Below are 15,722 nucleotides of genomic sequence, written 5' to 3'. Positions count from 1 at the left end.
AATGCGCATGGGGCATTTTTATAAGAAATAAAAAAAACATTAAAAAAACAATATTTTGTGAGGTATCTGTAAAAAGGTATGTCTCGAGAAAAAATTATTTTTGAGTCTCACTCTCAACTTGTCAAATACTGACAGTTTTGGGTGGTGTATTGAGCTTGCAAGCAACTAAAAGGGTGGGGTCAGAAAGTATTGAACATTTTGTGTGGGATATTTTGACAATAAAAATTACAGGATGACACCAGCCTTGTTCTTTAAATTGTAAGCATCACTGCAAAGCATCATGGTAAGGTATCAGTTAGTATCCTAAAAAGAGGAATTATTGGCAAACAACCTGGCACAGTGACTGGAGTGAGTTCCTGGAGTCCCCTGTGCTGACTGACTGTATGTGGGAACCCACACAATTAATTAAGGCGCAGAACAGAATTCCTGGAAGAATAGATACACAGTTGTTCAGATGTGTACTTAAAACAATTTTTTTTCACTTTGGACAGAGCTAGGCTAGCATTTCCCCTATGCCTTGCAATACTTTAAAGGAGAACTTCGGTCGATTTAAACATGCAGCTTCATTGCTCAAGCTACCCTTGACTTGCCAGTACCGAAGACGCGAACACATTTGGTCCAACCATTACAGAGCTCCGTGAACGCAGATTTAGCATTGAACGCTAACAGCAGGGGTCAGAACTTTACACTGTGTTTTAAGCGCCTTAACATGCTCCACATCTCACACCAAAAGTTATGCAACATCAGCAGACACCTTAGCACACAGCACTGTAGCGTGTATGACTCAAAATTAATAAAAAAGTAGTTAAAAAAGTGTGTTTGTGCAAGCAGCTACTCACCTGTTTGTTAACATCCGCATCTTCCGGTAGCTAGACCAAACTAGTCAATCCATCGAGCGTGCGCTTACACCCTCACTGGCGGAGACGGAAACGTATTCCAGCATTTTCGTGTTTATGTTCATAATGTACATGTCCATGTTACAGCCTGTCATGAGCCATTAGCCTTACAATAGCCTGTTAAGCCTGTTAAGTGCACACTAGGTGGATATGCTAGTTTGGTCTAGCTACCGGAAGACGCGGATGTCAACAAACAGGTAAGTAGCTGCTTGCACAAACACACTGTTTTAACTACTTTTTTATTCATTTTGAGTCATACACGCTACAGTGCTGTGTGCTAAGGTGTCTGCTGATGTTGCATAACTTTTGGTGTGAGATGTGGAGCATGTTAAGACGCTTAAAACACAGTGTAAAGTTCTGACCCCATGCTGTTAGCGTTCAATGCTAAGTCTCCGTTCACGGAGCTCTGTAATGGCTGGACCAAATGTTTTCGCGTCTTCGGTACTGGCAAGTCGAGGGTAGCTTGAGCAATGAAGCTGCATGTTTAAATCGACCGAAGTTCTCCTTTAATGACATGGACTTCAAACATCTCATTTCACTTTCTGATAGAAACTGTATTTCCAGTAATGTCGAACAATTCCTTTTAGAACAATTTGAAAATCAATCTACGAGTGTTATGTACATTGTTGCATACAACTACAAACACTTTTTTTATGCATTGTGAAGCAGGATTTAAAGGTGTAATATGTAAGAAGTAAAGTCTAAAACAATAAAAGAAACATTTAAATTATCAAGTTGAAGAAATAACAGTTTTGATGTAATGTTATGGCACCACTCTCTCCCAGCATTCCTTGATAGATCCTCCTTCTGGCGGCAATCCAAAGCTCCAGTGCAAGTTGTCTAAACAACACTAACAGTCCCTCAGATCTCCAAGCTGCCAGTCGGACTGCTAGCTGCACTGCTAACTAGGCTTACTAGCTGAATGCCGCTACGGTTAGCAGTTTATCTGTTGACATGCTACCCCACATTTGTTTGGAGTAGTAATTCAACAGTCAGCCACTTCTTACATATTGCACCTTTAAGAAAACAAGCCCAAAAAAATTAACTATCCACTATAATAAACAGACTTTCCATTTATGAATCTAGTAGGAGGTTAAAAAAAATAAAAAATCAAGATTTATTAGTCGTAGTTAAGCTGTATTTATGACCAGGCTAGAGCTGTTTGTTTACCATGTGATTTACTTGGTATGTTCAATAAGTACAAATGGCTGAACCTTTAAAGAAAAGAACATTGCTTAGTTGTTTAAAAAAAATAAAATTGACATATTCTTAACTCAAGATTCACTTCCTAACCTTTGCCAGAGCTTTCAACCACAAAGTTCTACAGTTAAGTCATGTGATGAGTCTGTGACAGCTAAACAAACATGATGTAGTTCAAAGCTCTTGAATTATTTTGTTGAACACTGTAGCTACTATTGAGGTGACAATATTGGCAAACAGTCACAACACATAGACACAGACACACATAATGTAGACTTTCAGTTGGAAAATAAATGTAAAACAAATGAAGGGCCAACAGACACACACAGCAGCAGACACACCCTTAAAATATGGTACACACTCAACTACACAAAACATACAGCCAGGTCAATGCTTATAGTTTGGTAGGAATTAATGTCCATGCAGCAACAGCAAAAGCTCCTAACTCTGAACCACTGATAATCAGCATTTGTGTTCATCCGCAGGCCAAGAGTGTAGAAAATACCCAACTGAAGTCAAGCATATTAAAGAAAGAGCGTCATGGAGGGCTGGTGACCCCACACCACTGCACTGTCTGCAAGTCAGTAGGTTACAGAACAGAACTCCATCACCAACTTGTCATAATCCTTCTTCCAGTGTGTCAGCAAAAGCTTAGTCTCTTCCTGAGGTCATCTGTTCAATCCACATTCCGCCAGCATGCTCGCTAATGCTAATGCTAATACTAATGCTAGGGAGTAGGGACAGTGGTGCTGTAATTGCCAGAGGCAGGTAAAGAAAAGAGAACTCATCACACAGTCTACCTAGCTCTACCTACTGAAGTAGGTTATGCTACACAGCTAGGACACAGGCAAATGTCTGCAGCTGTTACTAAAAGGAAAAAAACAAAAAACAAAAAACACACCAGTGGTTTTGCAGTCTTCTTCAATTGTCAGTTTTGTTCTCTTGCCCCTCACTTTCACCTTCCTTGTGTCCAGTCCCAGAGCTAATTGACTAAAAGTCGGTGGTTTTGAGGGGAGGGTTTTGGAGGAAAGAGTCAAGCTGACCCCGATGGTTCCTCTTGGGACTAAAGGTCTATGCACTTGATCAGCGAAGCTTCCAGTGTAATGGGGAAGTCGTGAAGTGTTTCCAGGACTCCGATGAGAGCGTTGACAGTGGTCCGGTCTCTGAGCAGGGCTATGTCCTCGTACATCTGCTGGATCACTGGGCACTCCACCAGCAGGGGGAGCCACTGGGGCAGCAGACGGTCTCTGCAGAACAAACAGTAAGAGTATGTTCCAAAAACTACCACTCTTTGACCTGAGAGCTCTGATATCAACAACTACAAGAGTGACATGTATTGCCAACCCATGTTTGCTGTGAATACGACATATAAACATAACGGAATTAAAAAGCAGTCATGTTCAAGGTTAGGTACATAAGAGCTGTGGCCTCCTGAAACTGACCTGGCTCCAAGGCAGACCAGCAGCTGGAACTTCCCATCCTTGCCAATATTCCTGGGGGTGGAGTTGATGGCGTTGACATAGTGACAGAGTGATTGACAGGTCATCCCCAGGGGCTCAGCGGTCTCCTGGAGGTCTCCCATCTGGTCAGCTGACTCCATGTAGATGACAGCCTTCTCTGCAGAGGGAGGGGGTGACAATACACGCTCAGAGTTTGAATCCATATAAATCATCGTTTGTATATATGATATTCAACACATATGAATATCATATAAACAAATGATCAAAAAATACCAAATAACAAAAATAATGAGAAAACCAGGATGAATTGTGTAAAGATGGAGCAACCTATGCTCAAAACCCCCCAAAAATTAAATAGTTCATCTCTTTAGCAGCAGATGGCGCTGTCGCTTCACACTTACCCACAAAGTCCCACACAAACACAGTCTTCTGGAAGAGACGGGAAGACTTGAAGCCATGATGGAAGAACTGTTCCAGGGCCGCCACCAAACTGTTCTCCCCACACAGAAGCACGGTCAGGCTGCCTCTCTGCATGAAGACAAGCATGAGACCAAACATCAACAGATGATTCACACAGAGAGAACAGAGGTCATCCACTGGTTTTGATGCGCAATCAGGCAACAAATGATGTACATGCATGTGAAATACCCACCAAGGCAATGAGACTTTCTAAGATTCCTCACAGTGATAACGAACCAAAGACATTCATATTTCCATCTTGTTTTCTAAATCTTTTCAACATTATAAGTTAAAGAATTAGTAGCACTTACTGCTTATTTTCTTTGGCAGATTCTCCCAAAATGTTGTTAAAATTTCCCCTGTACCTAGATGGAAACCTGACCACGGTCTGTAGTAGTTTACTAGAGCCTTTTCCCTAAAAACAACTATCTGCTGTCTTATCTGCTTTGAGACCGGCAGGAGTGAACCAAAACAGTGAAGCTGTAGCCGGACAGCTAAACAAGGATTGGCTACGTTTTCACTCTTTTGATACGTTGCTAGAATACGAATATCATTTACAGCTGCTTCTAGTGAATTAATGACTCATCGGGTATACTGTATTTGCTATCAAACACTGACTATATAGTTGATTGATTGATATAGTAACATCTTTTTTCCCCAGTGGTCATAAAGTCTTCTTTTTATGATGCAATTCTATAGTGCTGACTCACCAGCCAGCATGCAATGCTTCTTTTTTATGTGGGTATATTTTTCCAAAACACTGACATAATGAAGTTCATTACCTGCAATGCAATGAGTTTGTGAGTGATTTTTTTAGTGACCAAGGAGTCTATTTCCATTTACTTTTGGTTGGTTGGCTGGTTTTAGTACTGGCATGCCTTGTGAATGTTTGTGAGATTCTCTTAACTCAGCTACTTTTAGCAAACAATGTTCAAGGGCCCACAATCACTTGCAACACTGTTGATTCCAAGTCTGCTGGCTTCATTGTGACGGATTTTCAGTTTGGCCTGGTTTATGGCCTCTTTGAAGCTGTATGAATCACTCTCAGCTTTAATTTCTCTCCATCACTCCTATGACAGAGGCCAATTACAGTGTGCTGTATAAAGTGGCCTGAGATATTTGTAGCACATCTGTTTCTTTGGCTGTGGCAGTAGAAGTGCTGTTGATCCAGCCACACAACACCACTAACATAATAAACACAGTCAGTGGATAGGAACAGACAGAGTGTTTAATCCAGACAGTTTAGTGATGAGAAGGATTTAGAGAAAGTACGGCAGTGAAAGCAAATGATATACAAGTTTTCGTTATTGTTATTCAGAGCAGTTGATACACTAGTGATACTGAGATCAGTCACTTACCTCTTTCTCTGGCTTGTGGAAGTGTTTGATGATGTTGTTCACAGCCTCCCCGATGGCCTCTTGAATCTGGGCTGAGGTCGGCTCTAGAATAAAAAAACAGCTGCATCAATATACAAGTACAGAGAGGAAGTGCCATCAACCTTACATTATGAGCATGGCCTAACTGCTGTTTAATACTGTCAATTATAATGTTAACAAGGCCACAGTTAGTGTTGAAGATGCTGAGGTCAAGTCCTTGGTAATGTTATGTTCGGCTTTATAAGACTTTGGGGGAGTAAAAATTATATGATTAATATGATTCACCCATGGAGGGTATTTTAGTTACATTCCAGTGTTTGTAGACTCAATATATTTAGTTTTTTTTTAATCACTTTTAGGCCAATTATTAAGTTATTCTCCACCACAGTTTCATTTCTAGCAGAGAAAGAGCATTGAAATATTGTGTTTGGAGTTTGCAAACATTACAGCCAACTGATACATTTCAAAAAGTACATATTAATGGATTGGTAAAATTTTAATTTAACTGGCTGTTTAATGACTTGGAATTGGATGTGTAATTTGTAAGAAATTTTCAGAAATAAAATGTAGCTGCAGGTGGCCTGGTTGGGCCACTAGGTGATCTTTGGGAAGCATTGCGCAAAGCAGTCATTGGTGTTGCTCTCAACACTGTCACTACTTCAACACATGGAGGACATCCTTCACCTCCTTCCCCTCTTCTGACGGGGCAAGGAGTTGCAATACAGTTGGTTTCTTCACCATTTGGGCAAAATGACAGCTGCTTCAGCTGCTTTGGGCATACTGACATTGTGCCCCTGCAAAGTTGGCTTTCACTTGGATCCAAGGCAGGTGGCTCAGGGTGTCACAGTTGTGCCTCCTTGCTCTGCCTCCACGTGGTGAGACGTTGGATGCCTGCTACTCAGGATGGGCTGCAGTATAGAAGAACTTTGGGGCAGTGGTCTGCTCAGAACCGCACAGAGAACATCAATGTACTGGAGGTATGGGCTGTGCACCTAGCACTCAGGCAGTTCCTGCCACACCTGAGGGGGAAGAAGCATGTCTGGTTGGACAACTCCTTGACTGTTTTTCACAAAAACTGCCACGGGGTATAAAATATGCACTGTTGCAGCGGGTGTCACAGGATCTTCCGATGCGGGCAGCCCTCCGCATGACTAGCCTGCGGGCAATATATCTAACGGAGGAGAAACAGAAACAGCTCGCCGACTTCCTCTTCTGTCAGAAGGGGAATGGCGGGGGCAATTCTTTGTCTGCTACGGTGGCACTAGGTAGGCCTGCGCTCTCTCCAAATAGTGCAAGTCCCTTTGAATTGAGGATGCAATGGCTTACGTATACAATGCTGTCGGTCAAGTGTCACTCGAACTAGAAGTGTCTCCACGTTATGGCCGATCCTGAGAGTGTAAAATGATTCTTTCAAATCCTAGCTTACTGTGCTAAGCTGACTGTTCAGTGCTATTTTCTCCTCTCTGTATATAAACTCTCCTTAAATCTCTACCTATACTATATTTCTCTTGATCTGACCCATCCCTGCACATCGGTATGTGAATCCTGACAGATACTTACTGTACCCTCGCCCAGACAGAGATGTGATGCTGATGCGTCTGGTCTGGGATGGCGAGCGTTGCAGTGGGGGAGTGCGGCAGCATCTCCCTGAATCCTCCTCTCCGCTGGACAGCACTAGTTCACCAATCAGGACCCTCTCCAGGCTGCCATCGTCTATGCCCTTACCCAGCCACCGACCACATGGAAACCTTGAACAGACAGAAAGAGCAAGGTGGTGAATCTGTTTTGGTCCTATTGGTTGTTTCGCTCTGTTTATTATGTATTTTCTTTCTATTTAATTGCTCTAAAAACAACTTGGACTGCATATTTCAGTGTAGGCTGATCAACATTGCCGCGAACCTGAATTAAAATGCTCTGCCTGCACTCACCTGTAGGTATGTCCTGTGATCTCATTGCGCACCATGACACAGTCCACCAGCCATTTAGCCAGGAGTCCAGCATTATCATGACCCAGCTGCACAGTGGTCAACTTTCCCAGGTTCTGACACTAAACATAGACACATACACACAGTGGAGAGAAAATCTACATGATGCAATGTGCTTTTAATTTTAATCATCCTGCCCAAATTCTACTTTATATACTCTGTACAACCGATATAATGAATACACAACTTGATTTACAGCCAATTACCAACACTGTTAAAACTGCTGTCCTCACATTAATTGAATAGAGTAATGTTGTAAGATTTTTGTTGCAGTTCTCTACATTTTTATTCATCTCATTCACATGCTTAATTCATGGAAATGAGAATTTGATTAATATAATTCTTGGTCATTTTCAAGGATGCTATCCCAGCATGCACTGGGCATAAGTTTCCACATTTGTGGAAATAACACTAACCTCCAAAAAATGTAAATTTATTCTTTAAACCAAATTTTAGAAGTTTTAAGCAGTGCTAATAATTACATATATCACAGAGAAGCATTTCGATTTATAGGTGTGAGTATAGCTATTCTGAAAACACTTTGCTGCAAAATATCCGACCAACTATGACTCAGTATGAACTAAAATAAGGCTGACAACAGGGCAGTAGCACCTAGGACAAAAGGACAACTGGAACAGAAGCATGTAAAAAAGATAGAAGGGGATGATGGGAAAAGGGGGTCAGGGCGTCCTCTAACCTTAAAAAAAGCAGAGATGTGCGTGTGAGGCCTGAAAGCAGACTGGGAGACATTAAACACTTGTTTAGACACAATGGATGGACAATAAAAATGATGCGATGGCGATCTCAGAACACATGCAGTGTGAAGAGGGCAGCAGGAAGTCTGGAGCCCCATTCAGAATGGATTTTCGCAGTGGTTAAAATGCCACACAGAACTGTGACTTTAAGTATGGGTAGGACATGTCAAAGAATATCTACATGCCAGGACCCAAGACCAAGCAGAACATTATTTTGATGCTTTAATGTAAGTGCTGCTAACATGTAGAGTGTGATGGTTTCACAGTCACAAAGGACACAAACAGTGAGTGTAACTGAAGATCATATCTGACACACACAAACCCAACATCACCCACACTGCACTCCAATCAACAAACCGCAGTGACTGACCGTGTGCTCAGCTTGCCAGAGATCATAGTACTCACATCGAAGGTAATCTCCAGGACGTTCTTGGGGATCTGCATGATGCCCGAGTCTCCCAGCTCTCCTGACACACACACCCAGGGATTGGAAGTGGTCATGGCATTGCTCAGCTTCTTGATGGGGATGATGACAACTCTGTATGGGATCACTGCAGGGGAACAAGTCAGCACCGGAGCAGAGAAGTAAACATCAACATGTTAATTAGACACAATGTACGTCATTCTAAATGGATCAATTTCTGTAGGGTCTGCAGTCATCTATCTATGTGAGAGGTTTAGCTGGTCTGTGTGCAAACACGTGTAGAAAACGTCTACAACTCAACTAATCTTACAGCAACAGAATAATAAATCATCCATTTTTGTTCACTACATCTAAGCCTTTATTATCCCCAGGTGTGCATAAACTTCAGGTACTACACTTATTTTGTGCGCAACCATCTTCTGAAGTAAAGTTAATATCAAAACAAATACTTAGTGAGAACAACCCTGTTTGTAAAAAAAGTACTGGAATGCTCAGTGACTTGTGTTCTAGACTGAGGTTTGGATTTAATATTGAGCTCATGTGTTCTTGAAGAGATGTCATAGGTCATATGCAGCTGATGGAGGACGTACTGATGGTGGTGAAGACGCTGGTGAAGCAGAAGTAGTCAACTGTGTTGAGAGAGAGCAGGTGGAAGAGGAACTGTTCCTTCTCCTCCTCGCAGCGCAGGAAGGCATAACGCTTGTACAGATTCCTGTTGAGACAGAACAACATGTTTTACATCAACATGAACTGGGAGGCTGGCATGCAAGAAAGAAGCCACTGTCTCTCCAATAGGTGGCATCAGTGAGCACACTCAAATGCACTGAGACAAAGCTTGGAAAAGCCAAGCAAAAGGGACAAAGAGACAAAGATTTATGAGAAACATCTTCAGGGATGAGCACAAATGAGTTTGTTTACTCTGAATAATCTTTGGGACATGCAATAACATTAGTACAGCTGCATTCGAGATGAGAACACAGGAATCTATCTCACCTATCAGTTGCATGAGTGTATTTGTGTGTGTATTCTATGTACTCACTTGGTTAAGGCTTGCCGGGACAGCAGCTGTTTGAGGTGCTGAGAGAGCACCTTCTTCTCCAGGGACAGACGGATCCAGGCTCTCGCTCGTCCGACATCTGTCTTTATCTCTGACATACTCTGGATATGCCTGAGTAGACACACAGTAGAGAGATCTCACAAGCTCATAAAAACAGGAACATAGGCATAAACATCCATCCTCATCACTATAATATTCAACACTCCCCTAGAAGAAACATGAATCTTTGTTTGTGGATTTTTTTCCTACATGAATTTTGGTTTCTGAGGAGTTTTGGTTAGAGACACGTGACTGACACGACAAGTTAGACGACAGCAACACACACCTCATATCCTGTATGAGAGACACACGAACAGACGGCATCGCTATGGAACAATCAGACTTCCTCCTCTCAGGAACATGAGACACTGTTAAGGAGAGATACAGCATATGATGGCTTTGTTGCAGTCAGAAATCATCTATCTATAAATACACGGAACCTCTGTCTGTCTGTGTGTGTGTGTGTGTGTGTGTGTGTGTGTGTTCCTCAAATATCTCTGCGGATCAGGATCAGACTGACCTGAGAGTTTCAACATGGCTGCTGCTTGGTTCAATGGTGTGATATTTCACATTTGTTTGGACTGCAATGATACCGTTAATAAATTATTTCATAAATGCTTTACAAATTCCACGAGCATTGTCCACCGGAGCCACTACAGTCACGTGCGCACCAGAGCCAATCACAGCACACCGTGGCCACGCGCGCACCAGAGCCAATCACTGCAGAGCCCACCGCGACCCCCCACCTTAAGAAACAAGCAGATTTATACCTGCAGCGGCGCGAGCTGGACCGGGATTTTGCCGGTGGTTCGGTCCCGTTCTGTTCTGTTCTGTGCATCTAAACTGACTGTTGTGGATTAATGAGATTAAACGAGTCCGGACCTAGTCTGTTCGGGTCTGAGGAGATCCGGAGACGCGCGGACAACAAAGTGGAAATGGAATCTGTGGATGTTCGTGTGTAGCTAGCCACTAGCAAGCAGCTAGCGGCTAGCTACACGGTCCACCTCCCGAGGCGACGGACCGGAAGCATCGGCACGTCCAAAACCGGACCAAGGGTAAATAATGTCCACCACGCTTTTTCGCGGAACATCGCCGTCACGTTTGCTTTCTTTCTGGTGCAGGAAGAAACGGTAAAAACGGGCTTTTGTCATGAAAGTGTCCAAGCAGCAAGTGTGGTTGTTGAGGAACAGGAAGTTGTGGGAGGGACCTAGGCGGATGATTGACATGCAACGACGGCCGGTGTGTGTGAGAGTTGAGAGATTTGTGACATTTAGCGTGTTTGGAGTGTGTAGTTAGTGTGTTATATAGTGTTTGGTGTAGTGTGTTTAGTGAGTAGTGGAGTCGTTTTTTTGGTTAATGAGGAGAAGCTGAATGTGGAGCAGGCAGTGCAGCTCTTCATTCAGCTGGAAGGAGCACAGGCAGACCTGAGCATTGCCTGCATTTAAATGTAAATAGTTACATATAACTTTGTAAATTTTTTAAATGTATGCACACATTTAGATAAACAACAATTTATATTTGCATTATAAGTAAAAAAAAAAAATGGATTGTTAAACATATTTGTGGTTAAAAAAATCTAACTTTTTCTACTCGGATTTCATGTTTTTTTTGTGATTTTAGGTCCATTGTGTTAATACAGTATGTCAAAATAAAAAAAATAACTGTACAGTCACACATGTGAGGTTGTGCTGAAAATAATGACACCAAGTAAATAGCTTTTAAGATGAAATATAATGGCAAAATCAAAAATAGTCAAAAACAGCCAATTATACCCTGGAATATCAGATTTCACAACAAACCTAAATATCCCTGACGTCCCACCTTCAAACACAGCCTCATTTGGCCATCCATGAAAAAGCTCCTTAACCTCCCACTTTTTTATAGGAATACACTTTTCTTACGGGCACTGCACTAGTGTGTTAGATGATGCAGGATAGAAAGCTACGTCAAATGCACACTGGACAGAATATATTGTTATTTAATCTATGAGAGTATGAAGCATCCTTATAGAGGGGTGACAATGAGAGATTCCAATACTGTATTCTATAATATATATAAATATATATATATATATATATATATATATATATATATATATATATATATATATATATATATATATATATATATATATATATATATATATATATACATATATATATATATGTGTGTGTGTGTGTGTGTGTGTGTGTGTGTGTGTGTGTGTGTGTGTGTGTGTGTATGTATGTATGTATGTATGTATGTATGTATGTATGTATGTATGTATATATATATATATATATGTATATATATATATATATATATATATATATATATGTGTGTGTGTGTGTGTGTGTGTGTGTGTGTGTGTGTGTGTGTGTGTGTGTGTGTGTTACCTGGTGACTCTGCCTGCTGCTGCTCCAGCAGCCTTTCCTCTCGGGCCTGGTAGTGCAGCAGGTGGGACCATAGGGCCGACTTCCCCTGAGAGGTTAGGGTTAGGATAAAGTGTTTAAGATAACCTAAATCACACACATAAAGGCAGCTCGCTGATTAAGGGACAGATTATACACACACATAAAGAGGATTTATCAAGATATATAACCTCTAGGCCTCAATATCCGATAAGGTCATAAGCACTTGATTAACCACTGTGCTTTTACTGACAGCAGAAGTGGGTGTGTGCCAGCAGATTGACTTCATAATAAATCTGATGCAAGTGCGCCGGTTTGTGAGAGTATGAAGCATTATTTATGTTTCCCTGTGTGTTTAAATGTTCCTCTGACTCTGTGTGTGTGTTTGTGTGTGTGTGTGTATGCCTGTGCACTGACTTGTTTGACTTGCAGCCCGTGGCTCCAGATCCTCTCCAGTAGGTCACACAGGCTGGCGATCAGAGTATTCTCCTCCAGTCCAGTAATGTTGGCCTCACCGTGACCCAGCTCCACCGCCTCCCATCCCATCTTCTCCACCAGCATACGCTTAGTCTGGACATAAACACAACATCAATATAGCTATAAGTATGACTTTAGGGGATAGTCATTAATGTGCTACTCTAAGGTACTGGGTTGGCTGATGTCATCATTTTAGAATAGAGATTTCAAACACACTTTGTACACAATAAATAATGAAACAGAACAATTAAGACAATTCATAAAGAAGTTAAAATAATAATAGTTGTAAAATGAATGTATATGACAAACAACTTAGACAAAGTTTTTATTGTTTTCATGAGAATGAAACTTCAAATCAAAATCATGACCAGAATTACCTTTGAGAGGAATATCTGTATTTTTAAACCTGGGCCCTATATTTAAATGTCTTAGTGTGTAAATTAGTCATACTTACCAAGAGGTTTGTAATCAGTCAAGTGGATCACCTCAGCATGGTTACAACTAAACGCTTGGGGGAATTCCAACCATCAAAGTTACGTCCACTATGAACTCTCACGAGAAGTGAGTCTCTACAGCTGGGCCATTTCAAAACTTATGGTAAGTATCTGTAAATCAATTACTTACAAACCAAAATGTTTGGGCCCAAGTTTAAAAAATGCTGGAATTCCCCTTTGACTTTTGTTATTTGCCTCATGAGAGTTTTTTTTACTTTTTTCATGAGAGAAAGAGGATGCTGCATCGTGCAGGAAGAGACTAATGTAACTGCTCATGTTTTATCAAAAGTCGTGAGTGATTTAAAAATCGAAAATCTGTGGATGAGACTACAAAGACTGATTTTAAGCAACAATAAGCAAACATAATGATTGAGACAACCTTACATTTCCTAAAGCAGGCTGAAATCACACCTTTTGTGAACTTCATGTAACACCCATAGCTGCCTATAAATAGTGAGTGAAATGTTCCTTATAGATAATAAAAAGGGTGAGGATGCATGGGGATGCAAAGTCTGTGCTTGATGGAACAAGGCATGTCTTCTCATGCCTTTCTTTACAGTCCGGTGTCATTGGGTCTGTGTGTGTCTCTGTGCATTCCAACACAGGAGCAAAGAGCCTTTTGAATAAACCATCTAAATATTTTTGAAACAATTAAGTTTCTGATATTCCTGTGTTTGTATCTTAGTATCTGCAGAATTCTGCGGCCAAGATACCATGCTTGCCTGCATCCTGAGCGATGATCTTTAAGCTCATGAAAACCACAGATGTTATCAGACTGAGGAAAGGTATCAATCATGATGTCAGTAAACGACTGTACTAATGAATTCAGTCCTTCCTTAGTGCTGAGAAATGCTGTGTTTGGATGTTTCACCTTCATGCGACACTCCTTTAGCAGCCCCTCCACAAACTTCCAGTTGGTCTGGGCGATGACAGCAGGCGACAGATCAGACAGTTTGGGCTGTCGAAGGTTCTTCCCCAGGTTGCGGGCCTCCTGCATGTACTTCTAAAGGTCAAACAGAAGAAACTAGTGAGTTTTGGAGAACCCACGCTACGATCAGGCCTGAACTGAACCATACCTGCTGTTTCTTTTTGATTTTGTAATGCACATAAGCTAATGGTTGAGATATTAAACCTCAGAAGCACACACGTTCTACTGCAAATTAACAGGATGTGTCAGAAAAAACATTCACTTCTATGTGGCACAGATACATTTATCTGATTTCAAACTGCAGCTGTGTCTCACTTCTGTCTGTTTCACTGTGGTTATTGTAAATCTGACAAAATATGCTGCAAGATCAAACGAAGAATGCCACCCCTGGAGTAGAAATGCTATGATGACTATGGCTTGTGATTTTTTTTTATAAAAGTGAAGATTCATGTGAGTCAACAAGAATGGACGTGACAGGGGATGTCTTTTAAGAAAGGATGTGTGTGTTGGGGGGGTGAGCAGGGTTCCCACTGAAGTCATAACTGAAGCATCACAGCTGTTTTTTTCCACATTTACCATACTGTGACTCCACTGGCCTCCCTGCAATAAAGTACTAGAATAAAGCTTCTTCTCAGGGCCCAGTCAGACCAGCATTTATAACTATAAATTGAATTGGAGGTGAACTGTCCCCTTAAGATAAGTGTAGGAGAGGGCAAATACAAGAGTTGAATTGCACAGCAAATCTCTATAAAAATGTTTGACCTTAAGAACAGTGGGAAACCTTGAATGAGTGTAAAGTGTGGAGTGGGGCTTGAGGTGGAGGGGTGGGGTCTGTGAGAGGGAGTCCACAACAGAGGCAGCTCCTTCACATACCAGGCAGGATGCTGAGGCAGATTTTTTAGGCGGTTTGTTAGGTGGAGGGGACGCATTGTCCCACTCCCAAAACGCCATGGAGTTCTGCAAGACCAGACAGCCCTCCACCTGCTGAGGAGGAGGAGGAGGAGGGAGGGTAGGACCCAACCCCCGACCGACCGGCACGGGACACACGAGCAAGCAGACAGGAAAGATGGGAACAAAAGAGAAGGCAGCGAGCAGATGAAGTCTTAAAAAGGGATGGAAAAGTAACAAACTAAAGCTCAAACAGAGAAGAACAAGAATTAAATTACAGAACAAAAACAAACAGAAATATGCTGTCAGAGACTTACAGAAAAATAAAGACATGCTTGTATACCACATAATGTTAGAGAACAGAGGAGGGGAGAGGGAAGTTCAAGGAGAAGGTTACAGGTTGGCAGTGAGGTTTTTTTTACCTCTTTCAGGTCGTTGTCGAGGCTCAGATGTTCCGTTTGTTGTATGTGACGGCCTTTCTTTTGCTGAGCTGTTGCACTCCTATGAGACCACCTGTAGTTGTGAAATTACAACTTTTATCACTTCCTTTTAAAATGGTTTAATGTCATTCACAGAAGAAGGGTGCATGATAAGGGGAAAAAAAACCACACTTTTACTGTAAATCATTGCTGAACAGATAAAACAATTTAATATGATTCATGATTAGTGGGAATGATCGTTTTTGCATCAGAAATTTATTGTCACGATGTATTTATCTTTATGATGAAGTGACATTCGTTGGGGTCTGTATCAAACCGATATGTTTGCTCACATCTGTAGAACAAGGTTTATAGGCCAGGCATCTCTGCAGCACTTGAGTATTTTATCATAAAGCTGTTTGTCACAGATTACCTTATCAAAAAAAAAAAAATGCGGGGGGACTTCCGGTGATGC

At 41.6% G+C, this 15,722-nt stretch overlaps 1 protein-coding gene across 7 annotated transcripts in view; it reads right to left on the bottom strand.

Annotated features, from left to right (window-relative positions):
- Positions 1 to 1,429: 1,429 nt before the first annotated feature.
- Positions 1,430 to 15,722, bottom strand: part of dennd5b (DENN/MADD domain containing 5B) — a 97,817-nt gene continuing 83,524 nt past the window's right edge. For 2 of the 7 annotated variants that reach the window (XM_030439906.1, XM_030439907.1), the window contains 15 exons: positions 15,251 to 15,341; positions 14,814 to 14,924; positions 13,884 to 14,015; positions 12,459 to 12,611; positions 12,027 to 12,111; positions 9,938 to 10,019; positions 9,595 to 9,723; positions 9,146 to 9,267; positions 8,537 to 8,682; positions 7,320 to 7,438; positions 6,952 to 7,139; positions 5,374 to 5,456; positions 3,958 to 4,084; positions 3,539 to 3,713; positions 1,430 to 3,343 (listed from right to left, as the gene is read on the bottom strand). In XM_030439906.1, coding sequence (XP_030295766.1) covers positions 3,160 to 3,343; positions 3,539 to 3,713; positions 3,958 to 4,084; positions 5,374 to 5,456; positions 6,952 to 7,139; positions 7,320 to 7,438; positions 8,537 to 8,682; positions 9,146 to 9,267; positions 9,595 to 9,723; positions 9,938 to 10,019; positions 12,027 to 12,111; positions 12,459 to 12,611; positions 13,884 to 14,015; positions 14,814 to 14,924; positions 15,251 to 15,341 — 1,927 coding nt within the window. In that variant the 3' untranslated portion in view covers positions 1,430 to 3,159. The other 5 variants (XM_030439908.1, XM_030439909.1, XM_030439911.1 and 2 more) reach the window with 4 other exon arrangements.

This window comes from Sparus aurata, chromosome 14, assembly GCF_900880675.1.
Source record: "Sparus aurata chromosome 14, fSpaAur1.1, whole genome shotgun sequence".
Lineage (NCBI taxonomy): Eukaryota > Metazoa > Chordata > Actinopteri > Spariformes > Sparidae > Sparus > Sparus aurata.
Note: the sequence above shows the minus strand (reverse complement) of the source record. Positions and strands in the feature narration are given on the sequence as shown.